Source organism: Montipora capricornis, chromosome 9, assembly GCF_036669925.1.
Source record: "Montipora capricornis isolate CH-2021 chromosome 9, ASM3666992v2, whole genome shotgun sequence".
Lineage (NCBI taxonomy): Eukaryota > Metazoa > Cnidaria > Anthozoa > Scleractinia > Acroporidae > Montipora > Montipora capricornis.
The window spans coordinates 13,336,155-13,351,154 of record NC_090891.1 but is presented as its reverse complement, the minus strand read 5'-3'; the positions used below and the strand labels follow the sequence as shown (position 1 = coordinate 13,351,154).

The following is a 15,000-nucleotide window of genomic DNA, read 5'->3' as shown; positions in this document are numbered from 1 at the left end:
CTGATGTCACGCTACATGCTAAAAAATACACATAAGGCCCTTGTTATTTCCATTCCAACAACCTGTTCCAAAACATACTATTCCTAATTAGCTGTGTCACCTGTTGAAGGGAAAGGACAAAACATAGACCTCCCTTTTAGACCGGGTCCATGGACCCGGTCTATGGACCCCTATTTATTATTATTATTATTTTTGCTAAAGTGTCCCAAAGCATGTTAATGAGTTTTTTAACCTCAGAAAGGACGATTTCGTGACAAAGGGGATGAGTTCACTTTGTGACAATGTTTAGATTGGGTATCAGTTACAAATTGTTTCATTTTGTCATTACTAACAATGATTACATTACCCAAAGAGAACAATTACAATGTCTGTTCATTTATCACTGGTATTTTATTGTTATAAAATATGTTAATGTTTATAATATTATTCATGTTGGGGCTGGCTAATTTGGGAGTCCATTGTTGGATACATCAGATGAACTTTATTAGGGCTTACAATAATTTGTAAAACTAACCCAAATCATTTCCATTGTGAAAATCTATTTAATTTATGAAATATGTTTTAATAATCAATCAATCTGATCAAGACAGTATAATGAAATGAAATTATCCTTGTAAAATAGCTTACTACATCATACATTTATTCAATTTACATGTGTATTATACTGGCAATATTATAATTAACAAATTAATCTTTTTTAAATATAAATAATTATTTGTCTATCCTAATTTAATGGACATAAAATTGATTAGCTTTTTTCCAGAACAGGACAGAATATATTATTATTATTATATATTATTCAAGAAAGGGCTTACACTTACTAGGGTTGTACCTGCCTCGAAAATTTCGATCCGCTTCGCAAAATAGTAATTTTGGTCAGATTACTGTTTTGCGAAATGGATCAAAAATTTCCGGGCAGGTACAACCCTAACCATTTACCAACGCTAACATTAGGCCTAAAAACTTTTGTTTAGGCCTAAGCTTAGCTTAAAGAATGTTTAGGATTCTTTATGTATTTCTGCTCCTTTTGTTTGGTGTCTTTGATCCCATTCACAGGTTAAGTAAAATCCAAATGGCCCCCTCCATTCTAGCCTGTGCACCGCTGCCCACTCTCCGAAAAAAAAATCTGAGAGGAGCGTCTGTGATTTATCGTTGTTAATCGTGTTCAATACCATGTGATTTTTCCTGGAATGTATGAAAAATGTTTGATTAGGTATTACCCCTCCATCATTACATCATTGAAACAATGAGTTTTGATTGGCTTTCATTTTTGTTTCTGCCCATCAACACCATGAGAGATTTCACGATGAGTTCGTGTGTACTTTGTGCATGGTAAAAAATATGAATAAAATTTTTTTGATGGTCAAAGAGGTTTTTCTTTTAAAGTACGAGCGGAATTGTTATCTATGGAGTGTAAAGTGGAAATTGATTCTACATAAATTTGTAGGAATTGAAAGCGCTCCTGACGAATCTTCATGAGGTGAATATTGCACGATTCAAAAGATTGCTCAGTTGAAAACGTCCCAGGCTATCCCCTTACCAGTCAATATAATCTCAATGCCTTGCTCGGAACCAGCCTAGCTATTCTCAAGAACAATCTATAGACCACTTTCATAAATGGCAACCAACTTTACATTCTTTTGTATTTATGTTAATTAGGCCTACTCAGGGTTTTCTTTAAGGTTTTAAGTATCCGGAGTTTTTTGCAAAGTAGACGGTTGTGGGTCCGGAGTTCCGTAAAGCAGTGAGGTTTGATCAAGAGTGACGTTGGATAAAGATCCGTTGTCATGTTGAAGCGTAGAGATGCCCTCGAGAGGACGAGCACTTACGCGGGCAAGTAGGATTTAACTCCGAGTAGCGTTACGTTCAAGTGTTTAAATAAAGTTTACGAGTCCTCAGCTTCTACGTTCGCTATAAATGATCAACTGAAAGGTTCGAAGTGAAAACAAAGGAGCGGTTAGTGAATGATCAGGGGCTAGTTTTGTTCCTCAGTCGAGTTGTGGTAAGAGATGCGTGAACGCAGGCGGAGCGTGTTGCAGAACATCATATGTAAATTTCCTTCTGGATTGAGAACAAACCTTTTGAAAGTGTTTCTTTGTTTATAAGTTTTTTTATGATTGCGGCGTGATTAAAGGAAGTTTTGCGCGGACTAAAACGTCCTTGAGTGATTTTTCCTTCCGGTAAGATACAATCGGTGGCTGTTTTAAAGATATCGAAATCCAATATGGCGGACAACAAATCGTATTGTTCCTACTTTCCCGCCACCGCAGCAAGATTTTTTCAAAACGAAAGTCTCAAGCATAACGTGCCCTTGAGTCAGAAGTCTTTTATGTGTTTTCAGAAAAGATAGGCACTGCAAATTTTTATTTGTATTGAGCCCAAGTAGTTTAGACCTCATAAACATCATCTCCTCTACATGTCTTGACTCTTCAAACAATGAAAGTAGCCGGCGAAACCTGACAGAGAAGCCGGCGAACTTCGCCGGCTGCCGGCGCTTAGATACAACCCTGCCTACTGCCCTCGTTTTAAAACAAATATTCTTTTGAAATTTGCTCATCGTAGCGAGGTTAGTAGGGCTTATTAGCATTAAAACAAAAGAATAATTTACTTGGTCGCCATTATGAAAGAGGCCTATAAAGCGTGTTGCCCTGGAAGACTTGAGATGTGTACATATCAAAGAAAATATAAACAGCTCTTTGGCAACGATCGGGGTGGCTCTGAAGATCAGAGCCGTACCCGGTTGGAAGACTTGCAAAGGCATCCTTTCCTTTAAGGGCCCACTGACGTATTTTTTGGGGTGCGTTGGTAAGGATGTAATGGTTAAGTAATTTGAGAGAATTTGGCATTATTTTGGTCAGTTTCCAACTTTTGTAAGCCAATGACCCAAAATATGACGTCATCATACCATGCCCATGGTCACGTGACCAATAAAAGAAAACTCTAAATTTGTCTCCATGCTACACAATTTGGGTATTTAATCGATGGTTTGATAATTTGTATTCGTTTTTGCATCCAGCCAAGCATGGTTTTGTTTTTATTTTGAAAAATGTTCTTTTTAAAGACATAAACGATACTGAAATACCCATAACTTTTTCAAAAAAGATGATTGAAAAAAATCAATGCTTGGCTATATTCTGTATTTGGGGGTGAAACGTGCCATGTAAAAAAAAAATTAATTCAATTTAAAACCGCCGGAAATTTAGCTTTTTTCGCAAACCGGAAGTCACTTCATTTACGCATGCGCAGTTGATCTGAGAACGAGCTCGAGGAAGGGCGAGGAAAAACCGTCGATGGAAACAACAGTTTGTGCGGTGACTTTTGCTTGTGAGTGGGTTTTCTTGTCAGCTCATGATATGATGACGTCAGCTACCGGAAGTAACATTTCACTTCCTTAGCAACGCATGAAAAATCCATCTGTGGGCCCTTAAAGAGTACTTCTGTGCTATAAAGCCAAGGAATCTTAAAACTATCGGACGCTCTTCAATGCACTTTTGGAATCTGCCTCATTTACCACCGTTTTGAAAATTTAGCTCCAAAGAAATATGATTTGGTCACCGTAGATCACTCATTAAATTTTGCAAAATTATTCCGAAACAAGATTACTAATGGTAAATTTGGAGAGTGAGCGTCTGTACACTGCCTACTTCCATTCTTCCCTGGAGCGCATAATATTTTATTTAAAGTTCAAGTAATTTTTTATTAGTGTGGAAGAAAAGTAAAGCAAATTAGCTGAAATAGTCTTTACTAAGGTTAAAAAGCTCATTAACATGCTTTCGGACACTTTTCAGCAAAAACGCAAACCAAAAAAATTAACTGAGAAAAAATAGGGGTCAGGTCCATGGACCTGGTCTAAAAGGGGGGTCCTTTCCCCCTGATGAATTTATTTGCAATTGTTCACGGGTACAATTGTTGCATGATGTTCACCGGTACATTATCTGCGTTATTGTAAATGAGCAACTGGATGCAGAAACACTAGATTCAAGGTGTATAACTAATAAATATTTTACCTTGTGTTTTAAAAATAATTTGTGTTAGCACTATTCATAGTACGAAAGGCTTGTTAGGTTCCTGGGTGTTTTTTTCGAAACATGTGGTGATATTCAAAAGACGACCACAGATGTGCCAGCAACAACAGTCTTGATTATTCAACCAAAGTGGACACTTATCGCAAAAATGTTGAAATGCAAAAGCTGAATACATTCTTCGGAAACCAGTAGGGCAATTAGACATGCAACATTTTCTTCGAGAAAAAGCGGCCACAAATTGATGTACAACACTGAATATTCTGCCCTCTTTTACACGAAACTCTGCATGTAAAATTTTACACACACTGTGAAGAATTTGTGTGTAATTATTTGCACAAAGTTTCGTGAATTTTTTTACTCGCGCATAACGCGCACGTATTTTGTGTGTAAATTGCGCGCAATATGGCGGACTTACACGCATGATACGGGTGTGTAATGCTGCTATTCCTGTGGCCAGTACTGTATGCAGAGATGTATCCAGGTTTTCAAATTTGGGGGTCCTCTGGACCCCTTTTTGAAAAATTTGGGGGTCCATTGCAAAATTTTGGGGGTCCAGCTAATTAATATTCAATAATTAATAATTGCGATCTATGGCCTCTTAATTGCTGCTGCAGTACCCTTTCAGATTTCTAATTTCAAGAAAATAAAGTCTTATCCCTCCCAATGAATATGTACTTAAAATGATTAATTTCTTTGAAACTGTTGTGCCTGTTGATTCAGCGATCAAAATGTATGGGCTGTCAAAGCTCCATCGATGACATTGAAAACGTCTCGAGGAATCGAATCCGTATGCTGTAGGAACAGTTGGCCCCAGTTAATAAATGATCTAGCCAAAAAAAAAACAGAACTGAATCTCAATTTTCCGTAACAGAGCATCATTATTTTAACTACGCTTGAGGTGTAATTTAGGAACAAAAGAGTAAGCGAATGTAAGCGATCGATTCATAGTTCATCGTCGGCCCATGCGGCCGTGACTTCGCCATGGCCAATGTTAATAACCAAGAAATTGAATACATTCAAGTTTCATGTTTAACATGTTAATTTTAACACAAACTCCGAAGAAAAATTGCATAATTTGCAAAACAGACAAGTTACGTGCAAAACAAGAACCGAGACGATGACACGTGCGCGCCCGGAATTAATATCAACAGGGTCGCACAAAACAAAAATTTTACATACTTTGCCTTTGGATTCTCTGTTATTTCGCTCACGATAAGCGAACTATTGCTTGAAATTCACTTGGAAAGCATGCAACAAACTGAACTTCGACTGAAATGTTTTATCACTGGCGGCAGATCGAAAGTGTCGCCGATTGTCTCACATAAAAAACAGCTCAGATCATGTCACGCAACACGTGCGAATTCAAAACTGAACTTATGAAGCTGGTTGACAAAATGAAATTATTCGACTACAAAAATCCGAAAATAACATCTTACCTTGAAATTTCAGGACCTCGATCATTTCTCCGATGTGAGAAATGGGAATGTTCAATTTCCTTGTAAAATACTCTGTTCGCATGTTTTTCCTGGCGTTCGTAATTTGCATAAACATTCGATTTTTTTCTGCGTCCAACTGGACCCTTTGTTTGATATTCTATGCGTCTAAAAGGAAAACGAGTGCGTCCCAGGATGCAATGACGCACTCTGGATACATCTCTGTGTATGAGCAACAATAAACCTTTCAATAGTATGTTGCCAGCATGTGACCAGTTGCAAAATTCTGGTCACCACTATTCAATTATTTTACGTCACCCTGCAGTACAAAACTGAAATTCATACAGTAGATGATTGTAAGCAATACATGTACAACAATCTTCATGCAAGGTTCACTGGGGAAGAGCCCTTAAAAATGGAAAATACAGGTCTCCACTGGGGAAGGGCGGGGATGAGAGAATTTGTTTCAGATGGATTCATCTGGCGTGTGCTTCTTGAAACAAAGAACTTTTCTCTTACAACATTTTAAAATTACTACAACTATTCAACGTCACAACTTATGTTACCTGTAGCAGCAACTTTTACGGTGAGTGCAGGGGTTTCATTAGAAGCGGGTCACCGGCAGTATACTGCTGTCTAAGTTGTCAGAAATTTGCCTGTCACTGCTGGCTACTCTGCCTTGAGTTTCACTCAAGCCCTCGTAAAAGACAAGAGTGACTGCTACTTACATTGAGAAGCCCAAGCATCTACTTCAAAAGATATTGAAACCCCTGGAGTGATAGTACCACCCAAAGGTACTGTAGTCAAGCAAAAATACAGTGTACATGAACATTGCTTAGGCAACTCTGGCATGTACAGTAAGAAGCCAAATTTTAATTACAATAAAATTAATCATCAATAATATTTATCACGAAAGGTATTTAAGAGGTCCTGTAATCTGCACTAACACAAGACGAATTTAACAGGGCTTAACACCCAGCGGTATCAATCAATGAAAATCAATTGTTGATTACTGTAAAAATCAATATAATAAAAAATAATCAATAATAATCCATTGATTATTATTGAATGGTTCAACCAATCAATAAAAATCGATACTCACTCACCAAATCATCTTAATTGGTATTGATTATTATTGATTTTTATGGATAATCAATAACTGATTACACATGATTGCACATGGTAGCATGGATGTACATGTACATTGTAAATCACAGGCATATTTATGTGTCTTCGATTGCACACATTTTCCCAGAGATGTATCCAGGTTTTTGAATTTGGGGGTCCTCTGGACCCCTTCTTGAAAAATTTGGGGGTCCATTGCAAAATTTTGGGGGTCCAGCTAATTAATATTCAAGAATTAATATGCGATCTATTGCCTCTTGATTGCTGCTGCAGTACCCTTTCAGATTTCTAATTGCACAAAAATCTTACCCAAGTAATAATGTACTGTACTTAAAATGATCAATTTCTTTGAAACTGTTGTGCCTGTTGATTCATCGATCAAAATGTATGAGCTGTCAAAGCTCCATCGATCACACTGAAAACGTCTTGAAGAATCCATATGCTGTAGGAACTGTTGGCTCCAGCTGATAAATGATCTACTGTGTAGATCTCCACAGCAAAAAAAACAGAACTGAATCTCAATTTTCCGTAAAAGAGCATCATTTATTTTAACTACACTTAAGGAGTAATTAGGGAACAATGTAAGCGATCGATACACAGTTCATCGTTGGCCCATACGGCCGTGACTTCGCCATGACCAATGTTAATAATCAAGCGATTGAATACATCCAAGTTTCATGTTTAACATGTTAATTTTAACACTAACTCCGAAGAAAAATTGCATAATTTGCAAAACAAACAAGTTACGTGCAAAACAAGAACCGAGACGATGACACGTGCGCGCCCGCAATTAATATCAACAGGGTCGCACAAAACAAAAATTTTACATACTTTGCCTTTGGATTCTCTGTTATTTCGCTCACGATAAGCGAACTATTGCTTGAAATTCACTTGGAAAGCATGCAACAAACTGAACTTTGACTGAAATGTTTTATTATCACTGGCGACAGATTGAAAGTGTTGCCGATTGTCTCACCTAAAAAACAGCTCAGATCATGTCACGCAACACGTGCAAATTCAAAACTGAACTTCTGAAGCTGGACATAATGGTTGACAAAATGAAAATATTCGACTACAAAAATCCAAAAATAACAGCTTACCTAGAAACTTAAGGAACTCAATCATTTCTCCGTTGTGAGAAATGGGAATGTTCAATTTCCTTGTAAAATACTCCGTTCGCATGTTTTTCCTGGCTTTCGTAATTTGCATAAACATTCAAATTTTTTTTTCTGCGTCCAATTGGATGCAATGACGCACTCTGGATACATCTCTGTTTTCCCCATGTTTTGATAATTCCTTACATTCCTACCGGGATTGCCACAAAATACTTCTTTCCGGACTTCACTTTTTCCAGACTTTTGTTGGTGTTTGTGATGGTGAAGCAAGTCGAACTATCCAATCATAGCAAATGAAGTTTAGTGAATGGTTTGTTAATTCATATGGTGCATTTTATTGAAAAGAAATTATTGAAAACAAATTTCATAACCAATAAAAATCAATATTAATCAATAATAATCAATGTATTGGAAATCAATAAAAATCAATCCTTAAAAGTTGAGTGAGTATCAATTTTTATTGATTTCCAATAGCAATCACTTAATTGTTATTGCTAAGAGTGGTTTTCAATTGAGTGTCGAAAGTAATTAGCGAATTGACTTGGTTTACGATTACTTCACTCAGTGATTGGTTCAAAGTTCTCGGGACACTTTTTCAACCAATCAGAAGTGAAACCAAAACCAATCGTGGCTCGCGCATGCACATTTTCCCATGCTTTGTGTCGACTATGTGTAATTACTTGGAGTTTTGATTGGTTTACTGGATTGTCTCCCTCCTTCTTGATTGGCCAAAGTAATTACTTTGGTTTTGGTTTTACAGCACTCAATTGAAAATCGCTCTATTATTGATTATTATTGATTTTATTTACTATTGATTTTTAGAAAACAGTCCTTAGAAAAAACGCGCGCTGATTGGTTAAAAATCGTGTTTTCCTTTTGGACGCATAGAATATGGAACAAAGGGTCCAATTGGACGCAGAAAAAAAATAGAATATTAATGCAAATTACGAACGCCAGGAAAACATGCGAACGGCGTATTTCACAAGGAAATTGAACATTCCCATTTCTCACAACGGAAAAAAAATGATAGAATTCCTTAAATTTCAAGGTAAGCTGTTATTTTCGGATTTTTATAGTCGAATAATTTCATTTTTTCAACCATTATGTCCAGCTTCAGGAGTTCAGTTTTGAATTCGCACGTGTTGCGTGACATGATCTGAGCTGTTTGTTAGGCAAGACAATCGGCGACACTTTCGACCTTCCGTCAGTGATAAAACATTTCAGTCGAAGTTCAGTTTGTTGCATGCTATCCAAGTGACTTTCAAGCATTAGTTCGCTTATCGTGAGCGAAATGACAGAGAATCCAACTGCAACGTATGTTAAATTTTTGTTTTGTGTGACCCTGTTGATATTAATTCCAGGCACGCACGGGTCATCATCTTGGTTCTTGTTTTGCACGTAACTTGTCTGTCTTGCAAATATTATTATGCAACTTTTCTTCGGAGTTAGTGTTAAAATTAACGTGTTGAACGTGAAACTTGAATGTATTCAATCGCTTGATTATTAACATTGGCCATGTTGAAGTCACGGCTGCACGCCTGCAGCAGGTCCAGGTAAAGGGCACGAATTGTTATCTGCGTTAGGTGTCACTGTGGTATGCCACGCTTCTAATGTTTTTCTCGTTCTAAAAGTGCCTTTGTCAATAACTGACGCCTCAAGTGTTGTTAAAATAAATGATGCTCTTTTACGGAAAATTGAGATTCAGTTCTTTTTGTTTTGGTGTGGAAATCTAGATAATTTATCAACTGGATCCAACACTTCGTACAGCATATGGATTCCTCGGGACGTTTCCAACCGCCTGCATGCAGGCTATTTTCAGATGTGATCGATGGAGCTTTGACAGCCCATACATTTTGATTGATGAATCAACAGGCACCACAGTTTCAAAGAAATTGATAATTTTAAGTACATATTCGTTGGGAGGGATAAGACTTACTATTTGTGCAATTAGAAATCTGAAAGGGTACTGCAGCAGCAATTAAGAGGCAATAGATCGCATATTAATTCTTGAATATTAATTAGCTGGACCCCCAAAATTTTGCAATGGACCCCCAAATTTTTCAAATTTGAAAACCTGGATACATCTCTGTGTCGCGTTGTTTTCTAAAAGAAATAGAAAACATGTACTCAGTGTTTCTATCGAGTTATAGAAACACTCGTGAAAGTTTGGGAGAACTCAAAAAAGCTGTGGGTTCCCACAGCATTTCTCGTTCTCCCAAACTTTCACTCGTGTTTCCATAACTCGATAGAAACACGGTACACGTTTTCTATTTCTTAATCATTGATTGATAGCGCCGGGCTTTACACTGTATTAGTTACAGTTTCACACTCCATAGGTTTCCAATAAGACGTCAAGAAACCCGGTAAACTACCATTGTTAAGTAGTACGCCCTCCTTAGAACAAATGCGTTGGGTAAGTTTTTTTAAAATAATGTAAAAACTAAGAACGTCAGCGGTTGAAGGGTAGTGTTCGCTTCTTATGTCGATGTCGACGCTTTTGGGAATGCTTGATTAATGCAGAAACCAAATGAAAGTAGGGTTAGTTTCAAAGATAATTCGTCACATCATTTACAGAGAATTCCGGAACACGTCACTACATATATATATCGCATTCTTACCAGGATTTTCCACTTCTAATTTCGGAGACTCGCCCGTTGAATCGTTAAGCTGAATCGAGTGTCCACTACTGCTTTGTAAATCAGTCGCCACTTTCAACATTTCATCCATACCAGGAAAAGGACGAGGATAATCTTCAACAAACTCGATCCCTGTAGTGGCGTTTGCTCCAATCGCAGCAGAAATAATGTCGTCGTTTAAATCCGTCTCCCGAATTGCGACTCTGTCATCCGCCATATTGTTTTATTTGCTGACGTGACTTGCTTGATCCGGGAACTTCGTATCGAAAGGACCACGTGTTCATTTCGCACAATTAATTTACAAAACTAGACGCTTCATGAGCGTACACTGGGTTGCCTTTGGTGCGTGTTACACAAAAACAGAAGGCACTGAGGTGGGTGGTATTGAACTGCAGCGTTCCAGTTCATTTTTTCAAGTGTGGGGTCATTAAGACCATTTGAGGGGTCACCCAGACGTAGTGCCAACATAGGCTCCTTGGCACATACGTTCACACGTTTAATTATTTTGTAATATCCTGTCCCATTTTGAGGTCTTTTACTTTTTTAAGCTATGTAATAAATTCAGTTCAAAGATAACAAAACACGCTCTTGAGTGAAACTCACTCGTTTCTCCTTTAAAGGGGCTATGTCACGCAAAATGATATAAGTATTAAATTATTATTATTATTATTATTATTATTATTATTATTATTATATCCCATCCATGATTCACAAAATGCCCAAAAAGTAGAATGAAACATTGCAATAACCACTTAAAACTGTTGAACAACATAAAAGACATACTGCAAAATGAAAGAGAAGCATGGATGAACATAAATGGACAACATCATCAAACGGATTCTGCACCTATCAATGTTAAGCCCGAGGGAAGGGGAGGGGGGGGGGGGGGGTTGGGGGTGTCCGGCTAACCACAGGAGTTTGATCGTCAGGTCTGTCCCCAGGGTAGAGATTTTAATCGTACGTGATATTTCACAGGGTAGCGATTTTGATCGCACGAAGGACATTTGACCACCTTCACTTGCCCCCGGGTGGGGATTTTGACCAATTATTTTGTCCCAGGGGTGGGCAATTTGAATTTTTTTAATGATAACGTGAAAATCCCCACCCCATGCCTAACCACCCCCCTCCCCCATCATCGGCACGACGTTTTTCAAGTTTATGAGAAATTGCCTGGATAAAGGTGGTTTCTTTCTCAGAATAATTTCGTTTGTGATGTAACGAAAATTTTATCGGTTAAGGAATTCCACATGACCATTTTCGAGTTTTAAACTCGTGATTAACTAAAAATTTCCCTGCAACACCGTAAATAACGTGACATAGCCAAGGATGCTGCCTAAGAAATTTTTCCGGCATCCAACATTAAAAATTAGTAGCCCGACTCATTTTTTCAAGAGCCCAGAATTAATTAATTTCAACTGGGATCAAATTTACATGAAGGTGAGGATGAGCTGAACCAAACTTCCACTCGGCCATATAGTCAGTGGGACTTCTAATCATGCAACTTATGATGTTTATTCGCCATAAGCTGTTAAAACGTTAATGTACTTAAAATGTTATGAATATTCCACTCTTTATTTAGAACAAAATATATTTCCTTTTTGTGTTATTGAAGAGCTTGATTCGAAGCGAGTATTGAATACATAAAAAGGCTTTACGTCATTCATGGAAAGTGTCGACGTTGCAAGTTTCATTGGTAGGGAAATAACCACCGCACTAAAGATGGCAGTGGATAACGTAATTCTTGAATTATGTCACTCGTGTGACTACTTTGCTAGCCCTTTACTCATGTAAAAGACCAATTAAATTTAATCGTGACTTTTAAGAAAGAAAGCTGTGAGTGGTTAAAAGTGTTATTGCCGTGTCGTTCATACCATACATATCCCCAAGAAAGTTCCAGATTAATTAAGATCATTACGTCATCGGATATTTTACAACGTCTACGACTGATGGTGCAATTGGATATTTTACCCCGGCTATAAGTGATGGTGCAATAACTTCGTGTGCAGTCGTTGTTGTCAGTTGTTGTGCTACAGATTGATCAAGTGATTTTGTGTCTATTGTCATCGGTGAATCAACAAGGACTGCTTTGGAATGTGCACTACGTTTCAACTATAGTGGTACGAAAAGAGATAAATTTTCAAAGCGCGGTTATGAGATCTAAGAGATCTTGTTTTTTTTGTTGTTGTGTCGGTGAGCAGACCCAAATTTCCACTCGGCGATATAGTCAGTGGGACTTCGAATCACGCAACTTATGATGTTTATTCGCCAAAAGCTCTTAGAGCGAGTTTCAATTGAGTGTCGTAAAACCAAAACCAAAGTAATTACTTTGGCCAATCAAAAAGGACGGAGACAATCCGGTAAACCAATCAAAAGTCGAAGTAATTACACGTAGCCGACACAAAGCGCGGGAAAATGTGCACGCGCGAGCCACGATTGGTTTTGGTTTCACTTCTGATTGGTTGAAAAAGTGGCGCGAGAACTTTGAACCAATCACTGAGTGAAGTAATCATAAACCAAAGCAATTCACTAATTACTTTCGATACTCAATGGAAAACCGCTCTAAAACGTTAATGTAACAATTAAATTTAATCTTGACTTTTAAGAAAGGAAGCTGTAAGTTGTTAATAGTGTTATTATCATATTGTTCATACCCATACATATCCCGAAGAAAGTTCCAGATTAATTAAAACCATTACGTCGTCGGAGAGTTCACAACGGCTACGACTGATGTACCCTGGGTGCCAGAGGAATTTTTTTTTCAAGGTCGGAGAGAACGTTCATCGATCGAGGACGAAAAAAAGATGCCACTGGTCGCACGACCCCGGAACCTCATTTCCATGTGAAGAGACAGTTCAGATTTCTCGTCAAACCAGTTTTGGCCGCCAAGCTGAGAATGCTTCCCACGGGCCGCAATGAAGCATATCATTTAAAAACATTCCTGAAAATTGCGATTACAGTGATGGCTACTCATTTCAACAGCTTTAATAATTTTGGAGCAATTTTAACGATGTGGTATTGATTTTAGGTGCGTACGCTTGATTTATTTGATGAGATTTTTTTATCCCTCAGAGCGAAACGTTATTGTTGGACGTGTTTAAAACAGGATACTGTAACAGTAAAGAGCTAGAGATCACTGCCTATATTGCAGAATGGAAGACTTTAAATGCGAGAAGCCTTTGTCTGTCCTTAACGTTTTTGGTCAATAAATCCTCTGTTCCCAGACTCAGTTGCAACAAATGTTAACGAGTTCACCTTTTTTAGTTAATTCCCTCGACCGCTCTCAAACGAGCTTGAGTATTTACAAGCGCTCTCGTGCGCGAATCGATAAGCAAAATAATTTAACTACAATTAATTAAAATCGATGTTTTCAAGTTGTCAAAGCCTTTATAGTGCGTGAAGGCACTGAAGCAGCACACGGACCATCAAAACAGTTTGGCCATTTCCTCTCGGGCCGAAGTCACGCAACGCTGCTTCTCGCAACAGCTGTTGAGAAACGGTTTTTCGATTTGTCCAATCAGAAGCACCTTCGAATGTCCAGTCAGCGAACTAGGACAAATTCTGTCCTAATTTGATGACATGGAAATGAGTTTCTGGGGTCGTGAGACCAGTGGCATTTTTTTTCGTCCTCGACCGACCTTGAAAAAAATTCCTCTGGCACCCAGAGTACGACTGGTGGTGCAATCGTAGATTTCACAACGACTATAAAAGATGGTTCAATACGTTCGTGTGTAGTCGTTGTCGTGCTACAGATTGATCAGGTGATTTTGTGTCTCCAGTAATCAATGAATCATCAAAGACTACTTTGGAATGTGCACTACGTTGCGACTATAGTGGTAAGGAAACACAAATTTTCAAAGCGCGGTTAAAAGATCTTCTAGTTGGTTCTGTTGCATTTAAGCTACAAATGCTTGGGATATTTGAACCTCATTACAATTAATGTTTTAGGCGGATTCCCTTACTTAACAGTATATCAGGTATATCATGCAGTGTCCTGTCCACTAGTGCAATGAAATTGTTAACTTTCGTTGAGGGAATTCTCGCTATTGTACGCATGACTCGCTCTTAAGATTCTGGGGACATTTCGCCGTGATATGGTTAATTGTGGCTTCTTCTCTTAGCGAATTGTTAAAGTGAAAGAAATTTCAAGAGGAACCAAATCTACATTTTGTTTAATCACATTTTCTTCTCTTGATATTTATATACTATACCATGTCATTAGTAAAGGAGCATGGCACTTAATTTAATTTACAAGGACATTATACCGCCTAGAGCTTTCACAAGACACAAAAAAGCGTGACGCACAAACAAGCATTTACATGTTGCGTCACTTAGACTTGGAATTATAAAGGAGATGCATTTTAAGTTGCTGAAAAGAATACCGGCAGAACAAGAACCAAACATTTTATTATTATTGTTTATTCAGTCATTTCTATTTTTGCCTATTTGTCAAGTTTCGGAACTAATCACATCTTACTACCGTGGACAAAAAAACTTCCACACTTTCCCATTCATTGTATCTTGACTTATCCTAAGGGCTTATCAAAATAAACAACTTGTAAAATTAGTCCATAATACTAATTAAAGTGCTCCTGTGATAAAAAAAAAAAAAAAATCGTGTCCTTTTTTTCTTTAGATTTTGAAAGTGTGTTTGCTTAACCGCTGACTG

The 15,000-nt window shown here is 37.8% G+C and overlaps 1 protein-coding gene and 1 long non-coding RNA gene across 2 annotated transcripts in view; both read right to left on the bottom strand.

Annotated features, from left to right (window-relative positions):
* LOC138015698 (arfaptin-2-like) overlaps positions 1–10,571 on the bottom strand; it is a 23,648-nt gene extending 13,077 nt beyond the window's left edge. Inside the window, exon 1 of the mRNA XM_068862806.1 lies at positions 10,317–10,571. Within this exon, the coding sequence (XP_068718907.1) occupies positions 10,317–10,551 (235 nt within the window). The 5' untranslated portion in view covers positions 10,552–10,571. The remainder of the gene's footprint in view (positions 1–10,316) is intronic.
* The window catches only part of LOC138016671 (uncharacterized), a 310,549-nt gene that overhangs the window by 40,586 nt on the left and 254,963 nt on the right, over positions 1–15,000 (bottom strand). The window lies entirely within an intron of this gene.